The sequence below is a fragment of the Halictus rubicundus genome, chromosome 3, assembly GCF_050948215.1.
Source record: "Halictus rubicundus isolate RS-2024b chromosome 3, iyHalRubi1_principal, whole genome shotgun sequence".
Lineage (NCBI taxonomy): Eukaryota > Metazoa > Arthropoda > Insecta > Hymenoptera > Halictidae > Halictus > Halictus rubicundus.
Genome location: NC_135151.1, coordinates 4,902,819 through 4,920,095, shown reverse-complemented (window position 1 = coordinate 4,920,095; position 17,277 = coordinate 4,902,819). Strand labels below are relative to the sequence as shown.

The 17,277-nt window shown below is 38.7% G+C and overlaps 1 protein-coding gene across 2 annotated transcripts in view; it reads left to right on the top strand.

The window, feature by feature from the left end:
• LOC143352447 (uncharacterized) overlaps window positions 1–17,277 on the top strand; it is a 103,318-nt gene that overhangs the window by 31,355 nt on the left and 54,686 nt on the right. For both annotated transcript variants that reach the window (XM_076784946.1, XM_076784945.1), the window contains exons 2-5: window positions 1,367–1,469; window positions 6,519–6,709; window positions 10,373–11,447; window positions 14,532–14,785. In XM_076784946.1, the coding sequence (XP_076641061.1) occupies window positions 1,367–1,469; window positions 6,519–6,709; window positions 10,373–11,447; window positions 14,532–14,785 (1,623 nt within the window). The remainder of the gene's footprint in view (window positions 1–1,366; window positions 1,470–6,518; window positions 6,710–10,372; window positions 11,448–14,531; window positions 14,786–17,277) is intronic.

The following is a 17,277-nucleotide window of genomic DNA, read 5'->3' as shown; positions in this document are numbered from 1 at the left end:
ACGAAGATGTGAAAAATACGTCCTCATCTGTGTCACATGTGTGTTCTGTTCTAAAGGGTGTGCGAAGACTTTTTTTACTGTACCCTTGATATACGCACGACGAAAAAACGAGTCTGTTTCACTAGAATCCGCTTCGAACGTTGCATATTCGGAGAGGTCATGCCCGAAGAACTTAGAGACATGTTCCGGCGACTGGCGAAACGCGAGTATCGGTAGGCGAAACGACTATTGCGGTCGGGCGCTTTGTTTCTGGCGGTGCTTTCCGCTTTAGCCGTTCATTCCCGGCCTGCCCGTGATAAAAAGTTCAATATCGAGTTGAAAAGGTAGGCGAGAGCGACGAGTAGCGTGGCGAACCGGGCGTATGCAAGTACTATTCCCGGCATCGCAAAGTGGCGCGGGCACCATTGACTTCCGGTCGAAGTCCGAGCAGAACCAAAGTGAACTCTCCAAGATCTCGAATTGCGGGAACTTTCTTCTGGGCGCGCGGAAGTTTCACATGAGCCCGGAAATGGGAACTCCCGCCCTTCTGTTTCGCCGTAGACGGACCTCGCGTTCCCGTCTCTCTCCTCTTTTACTTATTTTGTTCCCTCCCTCCCTTTTTCCGCTAATGCCTCAGAACCGGCGCGGCGCGCAACGGTTCGAATGCCACAATTAGCTGGACAAAATTAATTTTTAAATCAACAAAAACTAATGCTGTCCTCGGATAAGAAAAAGTATCCCACGAAAATTGCCGGTCTTCTTACGTATAATAAGATCTCATGATAAAAAATGTAGGTTTCCATTTGAAAAAACAAAGTTGACTTTCAAATGACCTTGAAAACGCCACACAAATACAAAACTGATACTGCCCCCCTCTTTCCCCGGACACGCGTTTTACACTGTTTTAATATCTTTCATACTTTTCGAGACATTCGGCTGGAAAGTTTTCAAATGAACACCCTGTATAATAACCATATATAAAGACTGTTATGGCGGTCATTTAAGCAATAAGCAGAACAAAATGAAAATATGTGATGAAATATTTGTGGGAAGATACAACTTGAATTGTTCATTTACTAAGTAGTCATAAAAAAGATATCTTTCATTATCATTGACCATACCTGTGGGCAATAGTGATCATTTTGCGGGCAATAATGGCCTACGGACTGTCTCGGTTTTTTTCATGTACAGTATTCTCTTCGTAACTGTCGGAAAGATCTCTACCATAACTGTCAAAATTTTATCCCCACCACTGGCACGCTTGACGACCTAACCAGCGTGGGGTCGAGTATCGGTGAGACTCGCCCTGATGCAAGCCAAGTAAAAGATTGCTTATTTTCGAATGTTTGATTTTTAAAATGGAACTTTGACCACCTTTTGCTTGCAGGGCATTGTCAAAACGCGGAAGCATTCGCCACAAAAAATGTCGCCCGGAACATCGGCAATTTGAAGGACGAGCTGCAAGCCGATGATGCGGATCAGTCGTACACGTGAGTACCCTAACCGAGTTCTAGACTCTGAAAATGTTTCCTGTTAAACTTAGAAACTTGCTAGACTGTAGATGTCCGTCGAAACTGTTACTTTTCAGCGATCGGAAGAGTTAACGGGGAATCGCACCTCTTTAATCATTGACAATTCAATATTTTTCAAGTCTGAATAGGAATTCTATCGAACGGCAAAGTCATTAAATTAAGGCATTAAATTAAACAAAAATAGCTGGGACAAGCCTCGAAGAATGCAAATAATTCGAAAACTACCATTAACAATTAGACGCTGTTGGTGGTAGTTAGAAGTAAATAACATCTACAGTCTTATGGAGCTTCGTTGTCCTTTTCTATGTTCGACCGGGTATCAAAGAATAGTACAGTCTTCCAGCCGATATATGTCCCTCGGTAGACCCGTGTTGTGGACATATCGAGTAAACACTGTATCTGCGAATCACTATAGTTTCAGTATCCTGGAGGGTGGATTACAAAAGGGGGAATCAATGACCCAGCCTCCTTCAGATATGTGTAACTCGTGTCTGCGAATTGCGTAATAAGAGAACGGTTTCATTAATTAGCAAGGCCGTACGTCTTTCAAGAACTGTGCCAATTGCTTCAACTATCTTTATCTTACTGTCGATTCCAAAATAACAGTCATACGTAAATCACAATTGAACATTTATTTAATTTGAAAGACTTGAAAGTGCGGCTTTCTAGTGTCTTCACTGATTCAATTATTGAGATGATTATATGTGCAGTGGAAATTAATATCTCCAAAGCATTGTAACAAATTAGTAGCAAATCTGCCAAGAGGATTGGCAGCTGTTAAAGAGATCCTTGGACGAAGTATTGAATATGTATATTTTTCATGTTGACGTACCGATGCAAATCCAACTCAAGAATAAAATGTCGTAACAAATAAATTGATTTTTGTTGTTTCATATTAATACAAAAATGAACAATAATTTCTTGCAAGTGTGGTTTCTTGCATTTCCGGCTGTATAAAATCGTGGTTGACACCAAAGATTTGTAATTTAAGAAAAAAGATATGGCATTTTGAGAATGGTATGAGCATACAAAAATATAATTTTGTGCTCAATAATAAATGTCTATTCTTTCTGAGACAGTCTTCTACTGAAACGAATCAGGCATTCTGTACATAGGTTCACGACAAGATTACTATTCCATTCATGGGTCAAGAGACGTGTCAATTGGAAGTGCGCTGACCCAATACGTGGAACATGAGATTGTGAACGTGTCAACAATCATGCAAAATGTTTATTCTATCGATGGTATTATTTGCAAGAATAAATATTAAAACATCAGTACAGCATTTGTATTTCATTAATTTCAATCAAATGAGGCAGAGCTTGAAACTACATTAACACCTTGACTGCCAAACTGAAGACCTCAAAAATTGCATAAACTTAAAGTAAGTTATTTAATGAAATAAAAATTGAAGTAAATTAAAATGTATGATATTTAGTTCTCCAACTTTCTTGCATTTTACAGATCCTAATCAAATTTGGTGCAATGAATATATTAACATAAAAATTCACTTTAAAACCTGGACATATAATTCCGTCACCCACATATGGGTGACATGGCAGTGAACGTGTTAATTAAATGCAATCGGTACGAATCAAGACATGCAAAGAGGCTTTCTGTCTCCTCCAATGTAGATTAGAGGCGCAGAAGACTGTGCAAACATGTTCAAATTTAATCAGTCCACACGGGATCAACGATACAGAAAGAAATGCGAGAAACCACGCGAGCTTGTCAGACCGCGTCGCAAAAATCCGGCAGGGTATGAAAGAGCGTCAAAAAGAAATCCGAGAGCTCACCAACGTAAACAGCCGGGCCAATTAACGAAGCGAAAGGGGTTGTGCCAAGGGGCACGTCAGTCGGGCTTCCTGTCCCCTGTAACAAGCTGTCCACGCAGCTTCAATGAACTGCGATCAGGCTGCCGCCGAATCGTCATTAAACCGCAACTTCGACTCCACGTCGCTCCCGGCCATCGAGGATCAAACGAGAAGCAAGCACCCAACGTACGGAGAACCGATAATTACGTGGGCATACGAAATAAGGGTGGTCGTGTTGCACACTCAAAGTTTTCAATTGGCCTAACATAGGTAGTCGGACCACAGCTGTAGAAACGCAAGTTACGCGTGTCTGTACAGGGTGTCTCAAAATATTCGATCATTCGTCACGCGTATAGAAGCAATTAGGAAGGATCGACGCATTTCGAAGAAACAGGATAGGCGACACTAGACAGTGTATTTATAAAGTATCTTTATACTTTTGTACTCATTAGACCTTTATGCAAAATAACACCATTGATGTGTAAGATAGGGTGACCATTAGCTGGAATAATTTTTCTCGAGACTTTTTCGATTTCAAAATTTGGAAGCAGTCGGATAACGGGAATTTGTGCCGCATTTGAAGAGCCAAGACTTCGTAGATTCGCGATAAGAAAGAGTGGTAAGGTTTTACAGCTTCTGTAGTTATTCTATAATCTTTTCATCTTTTCCCCCTCCCCTCCACTCATTACGTTTTTGATCCTGACACCCTTTCACTATCCCCACACTTTCTTTAGGTATAGCACAGAGACGCCATCCCCAAAGGATTACACAAATTCGTACAGTGCAAAAGATCAAACACCACTCGAAAAGTGAAGTTTTAATTTTTAATAAAAGGACAAAGACAATCGTGAGGCAATTTAGAAATATTCTTCAGGGTCAGTGTGGTGCGTAGACGTCGTCCCTGAAGGATCAAACAAATTCATTGAGTCGCTAGAGCCACTCAACTGCTTAAAAGCCAAGACTCCGTAGATTGACGATAAGGTAGAGTGACCACGTTACCGACAAAAATGGGCGGAAAATGGTTTTACGTGCCTCAAATTTTCGTCCTTATATGAGAATATTTTCGGCTTGGAAAGGGCTCATTCGAAAGAGGAAGGTTCAATCTAGCGCGCGCTGGTCACGAGCTGACGAGATTATGCAGATATTTGGTAATATAAGCGTTAGAAGTAGGCGAAAAATTGACGATGTGCATGCCGTGGAATCCAAGCATTTTTATGCCATTGGACGAGTTTTCTGGATGAAACCGAGAGTATCGCGCGCTAGAAAATATCTCCAGCTACAAATTGAGTTATATTTTGTCTTGATTCTCTGCGAAATAAAGCCAAAAACTTGTAGCACGTTTCTGGCGTCAGAATTCATAATATCGATAATACAGAGCAAAAAATGTGACAAGTTTAGTCACAGACTTAGGATCCGTCGGATCAAGACCAAGACGGATCTTAAGTCTGTGTCTGAAGGCTGTGAACGGAAATTATACAGCAGTTACCGACCTGGTGACTCTGCAAAAGTCACCTGACTACTCTTGGCCTTTAAGGTTTACAAATTTTAACGATTTCATGACATTTTGAAGCACACATTCTGGCCAGCTGTGCGCCATTCAGCGTTTCGTCCGATTTTCCGCTACGTTTGGTTCTACATTTTTGGGACATCCTGTAGACACCGATGGCCGGACGACTGCCATTCGTTCGTCTCAATTACATCGCGGCACGAATCGTAATTACCGCTGCGACGGGCGCTAAAGGATCCGCGACGGGAAAATAATGTAGCCCGAAGCGGTCGTTCCTGCCTGCGAACGTCGCCGCTAATAAAGGAATCTTTACTTTCGCGGTATTTTCATTCGCAATCGTCAGAATCGGGGACAATGGGAACAACATGTCTCCCGGTCGCTCGTTATTGAGATTGCCGGAATATCGGGGCTCTTTGGGAACGTACCGATATTCACCGCGAAATTATCTCCGCTATAACCGAACCGAGCGGCCTTCCTCGTTGAAACGATAATTGAAATTTCCATTTCCGCTCCATCCCCGCTACGACGTGTTCGCAACTACCTTTCTGAACCCTGTTTACCTCAAGGATACACTAGGAATGCAAAATGAAAGGCGCGCTCGTATTCTTGGAATTATCAGTTGTTTTAACGCTAAGTTTACCCGCGCTGTCAAACCGACGTGTTCTAATATTTTCAATTTACTATTATTCAGATCCCAACGTCGCGTCCATGAGCAATTTTTCAACAAATTAATTTCCTAAGGTATATGCCATTAACCCTTTGCACTAGAGTGGTGACTCTGAAGCACCACTAGAAATTGTTGTGGCATTATTTCAAAGAAATTACAAAAAATATTACATTGTATTTGTTACATTACGAAATTTGTATTTAACAGATTACTAAACATTTAGATATTATATGTGGAAATCGGATCGGTTTCGTATCAATAAAATGAAAATATTCCAAGACGAAAGAAAAATTTAGTTTTAGAATGAAAATAGCGTCGAGTGCAAAGGGTTAAAAATGAAAAGGCTAAAAATTTAGACAGATACGTTTATGTTGTTTTTATGAAGCAGTGAAGTCACAAGAACCTACGGTCACCCACTACAGCGAATTCTGCCCCTTTTAATTCACCGAACACGTGGTTTAGGGTAGGGGACTTGGTCCCTCCCCCAGAAAACCTAACTCAGACCCAACGAAAGTTCGCTTTGTATTGGCGAAGTTGGCTGTAGTAGACCTAACAGTTTTTTTTTTACAAATATCTTGAAACTAATTGTAAGGCCGGGCGACGGAACATGTGTAGGGAAAAACTGTTCAGAATTATGACCTTGACACCATATGTCAAATCGCCAAAGTAAAAAAATCGCTACAATTACCAAATAGGCCGCGGATTACAAAAAACCGGTGTGAAATAGAAATTTATCGTCTTTCGTGTGAAAATAATATAACAGTATTTTTTTTAATGTTTATACTGTTTCAAATTACACCTACTGATGCTATTGGTGGTTTATGAGTGGAATATACGGTTCGACGAAGACTCGATGGTCCGTGCTTTCAGGTCAGAAAGCTCTAATGTAGTACGGAGGGTAACTTAAAGAGGTACACGATGTTATACATGCTGAAAGGAGGGTGGGGCTGGATCTGCGAAATATAGTCTTGCCATTTTACGGAGAGAAAAAAGAAATGGTTGGTTGTGTTGTTCATTAGCTGGGATGCGTCTCTCGAGGGTAAAAAAACGCTCGATGAGAACGGCGGCTCTTTCCCGTCTCGAGACGTGGCGGAGGTGCTGGAGACGGAAGCGGAAACAGTGCCTCGAGCTGACGGAAATAGGGACGAGGTCCTCGTCCCACCAGAAGATGCTTCGAACAACTCATCCCTTCGGTCGGGTTTGAATGTCAGTGAGTAAAAATGTTTCCCCCCTCCCCCCAGAATCACATCGAAGCAGCCACCGACGCGCCGAGAATGCGTACGAGAAAATGTCGCACCGTGCCTCGGCGCACAATGGTTCGAATGCCACAAGTAGCTGAAAAAAATTCATTCTCGAAACAACAAAATCTAACTGTGTCGATGCGATCTATAACAATATATCAAGACTGTTCGCTAAAAAAACGTTAAATCTTGCATTTACTTGCGCGAATTGGCATTTATTCGATCACATCCTAATTCTACATTTTGTAGAACAAGAATAAATGGTGAATCATTGTTTTGTCTATTCAATTTCGAACGCTGTATTTTTGCCGATAAACTAGCAATTAAAATTATGTTAACGGAATAGAATTATTCGAATTATATTCAAAACGTTTCCACTAATTATTTTGTGTGTAATTTGCTATTAGTGTATAATTTCTTAATCAAATTTTGATGTGATTTTAGTATAGTCTATCGAATCTACGTAGACAGGTACATATTTACTCTGTAAATGCAATCTCGCAATAGTATTAGGCGACCATATAGCAATATGTAGTGCAGATATGGTCCGCTATTGATACGTATTGTTACACGTGGCTAAAATCACGTTCTGCTGAGAGTTGAAACTATTCTGCTTTAATTTATAGTTTATGAACTGCTACTTCAGCGAAGGTTTCCCAGACTTTAATTAGTGACTACTTTCATTAACGACTTGAAACGGAAGTTTGATAACTTATTCAAGACACAAATTTGTGGTAGTTACTTTACAATTTTTTGAGTTACCAATGTCAGCATAAAATCACACATTAATGCTGAATAAATGAATAATCTAATCTGATTAGAAATAAAATACTAAAAGATAAAATTAACTATTACGCCATATTAAAATATTTTTTTTTAAATAGCGTGGCTATATATTAGACATTTTTACAGTGTGCAATATAAGAGTTGTTTGCAAAACATCGAGAGACTACAAACAAAAAAAAAACGTGCACGTTAAACTGAAGCTGCTGCGCGTTGCAGTTGGAGAAAGATGAATTTTTTATGCACGATAATTCTATGAACTTGCAAAGTTTTGTCAAAATTCACGATGAATTTTTCGTGGTTTCTCCTTCTAATAAAACACATTTTTTGTTTACTTTACGAATGTGCCCACGCTGGAAGAGTTCTTGCATATTTCAACAATTTTAAACTAAAACTGTTAAAACTTTTCTCACGGTTCATTTAAATTGGATATTTTTTTCGTAAAATCTTACTGTATCATTTTTAATAAATATTATGTTCGTTTTGCAAAACAATTGGATATCTAAATTAATTTTAATATGCAGTCGTTATAAAATCGGAAAAATACCTGTTTATGTTAATATATAAGTATATGGCATTGAATTGTTTTGGGAAATTTTTATTTTTAATATTTAATGATTTTAGAAAGCGTATAATGCAAAATCTGAAAATTAATATTCATTATTGAGCAATAAATGTTACATGTTAATTTTTTTTTCATATATAACCTTTTGTTTCTAAATTATACGCGATGTCTCCGCATATGTAGTACACATTGGTAACGCAATTATTCTACACACAATTACATGTTGATCTTCACTGTGACATAAGCCATTCATACATCGCTAGTACATTCACTCTCAGTGGTCTGTAAACGTTTATACATTTAACACATACATGTGTTTGTAGCATAATTTGATAAAAGCATTAACGTGACCACTGTCGCACGAATTTTGTGTAATTTGCATGAGCAATTCATAGATAATATAAATTCCATAACTCACATTTATTAATAATTTAATAGCATTAGTTTCACTTTACAGTGAACATTGTATTATCCAATTAGTTATGATATTACAAAGCTTTTATTTTTTTCGACAGTGCTAACGATCAATAATTGCTACTAGATTATGACTGCATTTAATAAGGCAATTTCATTGATTAACAATGCGAAAGATAGATTTCAGAAGGATAATAGGATTACCTAGAATAGATTTACTAGTCATTTTTAATACTAAAATTAATTTCACCTTACTACCTAAATTGAGGCGTGCGATTTTAGGTCCCAATTAGGATTCCAATTAGTTTATTCCATCTTAAAGCCGCTTGCCCTGACAATAACGTGGATTTATACTTGCCTTTCAAAAGCAAGCTAAAGTACCAAATTCCTGTCGCTTGAATAATTATGAGCGGTACTGTACTGTAAACCCTGTGTGACGAATCCATGTTATGCCAGCCAAATAGGTTACAGGGATACGAAGAGATATTATTATTACATGTTTCATTTGTTCACAAATTCATGTATTCACAAAATCTGCAATTCTCATAAAATATTAAAAATCAGCTTTAATTCTTTTCTTTAATTTCATGGATAATAAATAGGAGGACTTGGATCATATAATTCTATAATTATTTATAAAGCTTATTCACACATACGACTCATTCACTGTCTCCCTCCTATTCACACTGTATGCCTATCTGTTAACTATTTATCCTACATATTCCAACTTTTTGTGTATGTTAAATTCCTCTTCGGTATTTTCTCTCTTTTTATTTTTACTTTTTATTTTATTTTATTTTGCTTCTTCTGTAGCTATTCTATAATCTTTTCATCTTTCCCCTCTCCCCTCCACTCATTACGTTTTTGATACTGACACCCTTTCACTATCCCCACACTTTCTTTAGGTATAGTACAGAGATGCCATCCCCAAAGGATTACACAAATTCGTACAGTGCAAAAAAAAAAGCCATTCGAAAAGTGAAGTTTTAATTTTTAATAAAAGGACAAAGACAATCGTGAGGCAATTTAGAAATATTCTTCAGGGTCAGTGTGGTACGTAGACGTCGTCCCTGAAGGATCAAACAAATTCATAGAGTGGCTAGAGCCACTCGACTGCTTAAAAGCCAAGACTTTGTAGATTCGCGATAAGGTAGAGTGACCACGTTACCGACAAAAATGGGCGAAAAATGGTTTTACGTGCCTCAAATTTTCGTCCTTATATGAGAATATTTTCGGCTGCGAAAGGGCTCATTCGAAAGAGGAAGGTTCAATCTAGCGCGCGCTGGTCACGAGCTGACGAGATTATGCAGATATTTGGTAATATAAGCGTTAGAAGTAGGCCAAAAATTGACGATGTGCATGCCGTGGAATCCAAGCATTTTTATGCCATTGGACGAGTTTTCTGGATGAAATCGAGAGTAACGCGCGCTAGAAAATGTCTCCAGCTACAAATTGAGCTATATTTTGTCTTGATTCTCTGCGAAATAAAGCCAAAAACTTGAAGCACGTTTCTGGCGTCAGAATTCATAATATCGATAATACAGAGTAAAAAATGCGACAAGTTTAGTCACAGACTTAGGACCCGTCGGATCAAGACCAGGACGGATCTTAAGTCAGTGGCTGAAGGCTGTGGACGGAAATTATACAGCAGTTACCGACCTGTGAAGCGACTCTGCAAAGGTGACGTGACTACCCTTGGCTCTTAAGAGCCAATCAAAAATAAAGATACTGATAAGGCAATTTGGAAATATTCTTCAGGGTCGATAGGATGCACGCGACGTCGCCTTTGGAGTCGCTAAAAAAGGGAAAGATAATCCCAAGACGAAGTATCGATCACGTAACCACGTTTCCTTCGAAATCTCAATTTCAGCAACCACGCCGATCGCCCGTCGCAGAGGGAATGGCGGCGACCGGGCCCGGAGGAAACGTCGCCGCGGCAAGGAGTCGAAGAGTCCGGATGTGGACCGTCAGCGTGCCGTCGCGAACGATTCTCGCGAGTACGAGATCCGCGGGAAAAGAGGGGGCGGAGGTCAGTCGAAGAAATCGAGAGATTCGCCGGGGAGACGGTACCGTGCCGAACGACGTCGTAGGAGGAAGAATCGCGAGCGGAAACGAGGCCGGAAGAGAAGCAGACAGAACGAAGATCGGGTGGATGGTCGCAGGGGCTCGAAGTTCAAAAGACGGATGAACGACGCGCCGGCTGCGTTGGTTCTCGGGAAGCACGCCGAAGACATGACACCCGACCGGGACGGTGTTCGTCAGAGAAACTCGTCTCTTTCGAACGGACCGGGCGCAAACTCGTCGTACGTAACGTCGCCATCCAATCTTCGAAACCAATTAACCACCGAGAGCGGCAGGCGGTCGACGCAGACCACCGCGCGTTACAGGAGCCACGAGGACACGGTCGAGAGGGAATTTTCCAGGCAGCTGGAGAAGGAGATCCTGAGGACGCAGATGGAGGACCCGGCCAGTTTGGAGAACCGAATCCTCGGCAGCTCTTTGTCGAGGCCGTCGCACGTACGGGAAGACAAGCCGAAGAGCAGAAAGGAGAACAGGTACGGCAACTCGAGGTACGACGCCGAGAAGATGCTGGGTTATTCAAGGACGAAGGAGGACCTGCCGATACTGGACATGGAGAACGAGGTGCTGGCAAGGACCCTGAAGGACTACAACGCCTACATGACGTCCAGCTTGAAATTATCGATGTTGCCGTGCCGCGATGACGTCGAGCATCACAAGACCTCCGGATCTCATTTTCATGGGAAACCCATCATCGATGGCACTGAATTCGAAAGGTTCGCTGGAAAGAAGAACCCAGAGACCACCAGCACCACCAGCACAACCACCGCGGTGTACGACGACGATACCAAGGGAGATTTATCATGCATAAACGGGACTTTCATGCCGGCTCCACTCGCGCGACATGCGCTGATCAAATATGTAAAGTAAGTGGCTTTCAGTATGAATTATTCAACTCGTCCGAAATGTGGCGGCCTCCGCAGATTCTAGCGGAACCGATTTCCTTTATAACGACGGATTCATGACGGCGCGGCGTGTCGTTGATCATCGCGTTTCGGATCTTTCGTCGGAAACAGAGGTGAACCTGATTGAATTCGAGTACAACGGATATTGTTTTCGTTGAATTGAACGGGGTTCGTTCGAAAGGGATGCAAGTTTCACTTGGGAGAGCAGATCTACTTACCGAACAATTGAAACTCTATCGTTCAGCTTACGGAGAACATTTTACCTCTTGTTTAGTCGAGAAGCTGGCGCGAGGAGATCTAAACTCCTTCCATATTGTTATAATTATATTAATAATTACCGAAATGTCATTTACATCTTGACATTTAATTATAATAATATACAATAATATACAATGTTTTTCGCAAAGTAATGGCTCACTACTTCTGCTGAATTATCTTGTTTTTATTTTATTAAGATATTTGTGCCCATAATTATGAAAGTGGTCTCAGTCATATATTTCTTGTTTCGAGATATTTAATGAATTGCATTTGAATAAATTAAAAAATATTTTTACATTATGCGACATTTTGATTTATAATTTTATTAGTCTTGGTTAATGGAAATTTATTATGAATATGAAATTTTGTATGAATTTCATACGAAAATGTTGTTTTTAAAGTTTGTGATGTCCTATAAATGACTTAAAGCAATAAAGAACTATGAGTTTGATTTGAAACAATAACTTTAATGAAATAATTCATGAAGATTTATTAATTATTTTTAAAAAGTAATCCATTTTTATCATTTCGAGTTTTTAAGATTAAAATGTTCCTGAAAAACTGGACGGATGTATGGTAGTAAACACATAATATCTGTATGTTTTACTTCCGTTAGTGGTCTAGTGGTGGTGTATAATGGAAGTAATTTAATATTTCCGTATATTTTTGGTCTTCCTCTTTTAGGTGAAAGATCCAAAACGTGGAATTTAGAATCATCTAAAGAAGTTTTATAGAACATTTTATAAGGTTCATTTTTTAAGAATCTCATCCATTGAATTTGCAGCCAAGAGACAGATTCGTCCGCGGTATTTTTTACTCTTCTTGTTATTGACTCTTCTAGTGATTTCGTTGAAATAAAATCCGGCTGCGACCCGGAAATGTATTTCTTCTTCTACACTTTTCTATCAATTCATAATAATGCTCAGGATTGTATAAGTAATTTGTTTTTTTATTTTCATTTCTATCAACCCAAAATCACGGTCATTCGGTAGAAAGGAATGACCCGATACCAAAAATTTGTAGTCTACCGTTTCAATATTATTATTTGATGACTGAGCAATTTTCATCCATGTCAATGCTACTTTAATGTTACGATTTTGGCCTGAATATATCTGCTGACATAGTGGTAAAATATATAAATTATTTGCCGCCAATAATCAGTTCCGAAGAGCTCAACTGAATTATATTATTAGATAAACCGGAATGAATTGTCGTTTCTGTTATTATTTGATTGTCATTTATCGGCTTATTATGTAGTTCAGAAACGCATCACAGAGGGCCACGCGCCATTTTCAAGTTATGTTTATATAATTTCTTTAAATTTTTGACTTAAAGCACTTTCATAATTAACACTAAATGAATTCCATATAATGTTGAAATTACAACCACTATCTAATGGTTCATTTTTGACGATATAACTGATATTGAGAAATAATATTTGAGAAATAATAAATAATGATTGAGAAATAACTGATAGACTCATTTTTTTTTAATTTTGACTTAGACCACTTTCATAATTATGGGTACATTTCTGAAACTTCATAGGTCCTTTTTCACGAACAAAGAACGGAGGAGTTTTTGCGAAAAGTTTTACACGTCCGCAGATTTTGTTCGTCGTGTAGACTGGTTGTTCAATACATTTATTAAACCTCGGTCTCTTGATTAAATCTCGCCATTTTAACTTAGATATGAAATCATTCTTTGAAGAAAGACTGTTGGCAAAAGGCTCGATTCCGGCTTAGTCGACTCTATAATTCAGGTTTCCGATTTTCTATAAATGTCCTCGTTAGACAGCACTCCGGAAAGCAGCCGTTCCGCCTATAATTGCAGTTGTCCTTGTCCCTTCTGCGCAGAGCTTTCACGAACACTTGCGAAAGCTCTCTTTCAAAGCTTCCCCTTTCGTTTGTTCTTTAATCGAGCACACACCTCTATGCCGGGAAAAACGTGACGCTCTATTGGCGCTTGAAATTTCCTCTTTTCCACAGAAAACTGAATTACGGGGACAACTTCGTAGTGGAATTGTATGAGACCTGGGAAACTTTCTTTAGGGTCGGAGAGCTTGAACTTTTCAATGTTCTGACGCACTGGAATTATCGCGCAGTGCTATAAAATGTAAAAAGACGTAAAAGGGAGTCCGAGAGAACTGCACTGTCAAATATGTCTCTCGCGGAACAAATTGCCGAACTAAATTTCGATTCCAAGAAATCGTTGAAATTCAGGGACCGGGTCAACCTGAAAGCCTTAAAAAAATCTTTTTTTTCTTTTTTATTCATATTTGATAGTTTGCACTTGCACGTGTAACATTTCATTCGTTTCAGTTGGAAATTCTCACTATGAGAATAATGAAAAATGAGATGAGATAAAGAAAATGAGATTTTCAAGACTAGTGGCATAAATATCTTATGCAATTTTCATCAGACTGACTTCAAATTTTTTGTACAATTTTCCTCTCTAGAGAAATGAAAAAATCGGTTTACTGCTGGATAACTTTAAACAGTGAGATAGTGTAAACTACGTAGAAGGCGAAAAAATTTGTGGACAAAGAAAACGAACAAGAAAATACCTAAATAATACAATTCGACAAATTTAAAGTTCTTCCTGAGTTCCAATAACCAGAAGGTTATTTTTATAAATTTAAAAAAAAATGATAGTTTCAGAAATACAATACAGTATTTATTATGCAGTTTTGTAATTTTTAATATTTAATATGTAATTTTTAAGTTACACGGAGCTACAGACAAGCCACTCCTGCGTTTCGTTATTTTACGCTATTAATGTTTGTCCAAGGTCATCTGTACCAGGCAACGAATATCTAGAAGCCGATTACGAGTGCGTCCCAGGGTATTATATGGCAACCACACAGAATAGGTTACTCTGCAAAAATCGCCAATGGATAGGACAGTTGCCGAAGTGCAAGATCAAGCAGAGTCCCGAGGGAGTTTGCATCGATGCCCCCTGCGACCAAATTTGCAAGGAAATCGATGGCAGACCAGTGTGCTCCTGTTACAAAGGTTTCCGTTTAGAACGCAACAAATGCGTTGGTAAGTTGCAACTAATTCGCTATACATATTTTTCTGCGTTTTGCTATCACTTATGAATACAACACTTCACTAGCCTTATAACGAAAAAAATGTTAAATCTATATCAATTATTAGAGATTCCTGAAAAGTAAAACCTTAAATTTAAGATCTCAATACGGTCTTTAGTCGGTATATGTCCCAAGTATCTAGCCGATAAATGTCCCAGTACTATCCCCACTACAGCGAGGTATATGGCGACCGAGGCCACTCGAGCTTTGCTGTCCTTTTTTACGTTCGGCAGTGTATCAAAGAATAGTAGTATCTCCTGGCCGATATATGTCCCTGGCCAGACCCGTGTTTCGGACATATATCGAATAGACATGGTACTACTAATTTTAGAAAAGTACTACATTTTACTGATTAGGAGTAGAAGAAATTTGAAATAGTGGGAAGAATTATTAAAGAAACAAAGAAATTTTTATTTGGCTCCTGTGTCTTGCATTTGTTGCAGACAATTTTTATTTAGGATCGAAGTCCGCGTCAAAGTCGAAATTTTAAATTTAAGGTATATGTATCTACGACAATAGCTAATGAAGTGTTAAACCGCTTTGCACGTTGATCTTCCCATGAGAAAATCAAATAGTTCTGTAACTTTGTAGAAAATTTTATAATTTTGTAACTAGGTGTGTGTGTGTGCATTTGTACGTTTTCAAGACTTCGTTCGCTTAAATATTTTTCTGTCCACGTATCTTTAATTTACGATTTAATTGAAATTTACTGCTTACGAAATTGATCACGTCACACTATAAAACCGGTGATCAATTTGATCACACTTGACGATATAGTTCGACGTAAGTAGGGTTCGATAACCTTCTCTTCTTCGACGGGGGAGCATAAAATACTGGGCATGACTATCAGTAATCCGAGAATCCTTTGACAATACCCTGATCCAAAATTTCTCCTTCGGTTCGCTTTTCAGTCCGCGCGAGCAGTGAAATCCATGAATGACATCATTTTTCCATGGAAAGTGGCCTGTCGTGTCTCTAGAAAAGAAATTTCTCGAGATGAAATATCGACAGGATCCTCATTGAAATATTGACAGCTTTCGTGTTCTGCGATCGACAAGTTTTTCCGGTCGGTATTAAAATATCATCGGTTACGTACGAAAAATCTTCCCGCCGTTCCCTGTACATACATTCACGTCGAGTGTATACTTACGCAGCGTGCTCGTTCCTTTTCTCGCGAAAGTTGAGAAGCGTAATCAAATTTTGTCTGAAAGCTCGCTCGTGAAAATCGGAGTAAAACGATAGCAATAATTGAATCGGAGCTGAAACTTTATTTTCTCTGTTCCGCGTTCGAGTGTTTAAACTTTTGAGCGGTTCGACCTAATGCCGGGGAAAGTTTCCCTTAGCTGGACTTGAAATGTAATTCCCGTTAAACAATTTCGTATTATTCGAAATTAGTAAAGTGAGCATACTAATTTTTCATTGGCAATATTTCGCGAATTCGCCGCGTTCGAAATTTACAAGTTGTTCCAGGTTCAAAGTGCCATACTTTTTCAGTATACGTACATCCTATACCGTCTGTATGGAATCGAAATAACAATGGCTTATGCTTCATGTGTTTCATTTCGGGGCATCGAATCACGTTGCTGCGAAATTGCATTTTCATGCGTAATCATCGGCGCGGCGAACTAATTTTTGCAACGAAAAATTGAAATTGCTCGCAAAAATATTGTTCTATCTTCAGGATTTTACTAAATTGATAATGGTTATTGTGATAAAATCGTGTTTCACACATTTGTATATTTTTTTGTGCAGGAGTCTGAAGAATTGAATCACGCCTTTAGAAAACGTTGAAATATAAAACTGTATATTTAGTTAACAGTACATGAACTAGTATGATTGTTATTCTGCTAAGATCAAGACATACAACTATTTCTACTGAAACAATAAAATTGTACATACATATACTAACTGCAAGTGCAGTTTTAGCCAGTTTCACAAGTAAATTTCTGAATGTAACATTTGTTAATGTATTATCTTTAATAGTCTTGTTTTTAACACGTTGACTGCCATGTCACCCATATGTGGGTGACGGAATTATTTGTCCAGGTTTTAAAATGCATTTTTACGTTAATATATTCATTGTACCAAATTCGATTAGGGCGTGTAAAATGCAAGAAAGTTGGAGGACTACTCAATATCATACATTTAATTTTTTTCAATTTTTATTTCATTAAATAACTCACTTTGATTTTATGTAATTTTTGAAGTTTCTAGTGTGGCGGTCAAAGTGTTAGAGAAATATAAAGTGTACAGTGGATTCTACTAGGACTCAAACGCTATCTAGAACATTTAATGGTTAACATTATACACATTTACAAACGAAAGAAAACGGTCAGATACATGTCATTTGATCGGATATATTTTCCATTTAATTTCTGCACGAACGGTAGCATATTCTGCATTCAAGGTACACGAGAATCACGTCTGCAATATTCTGGTTAATCC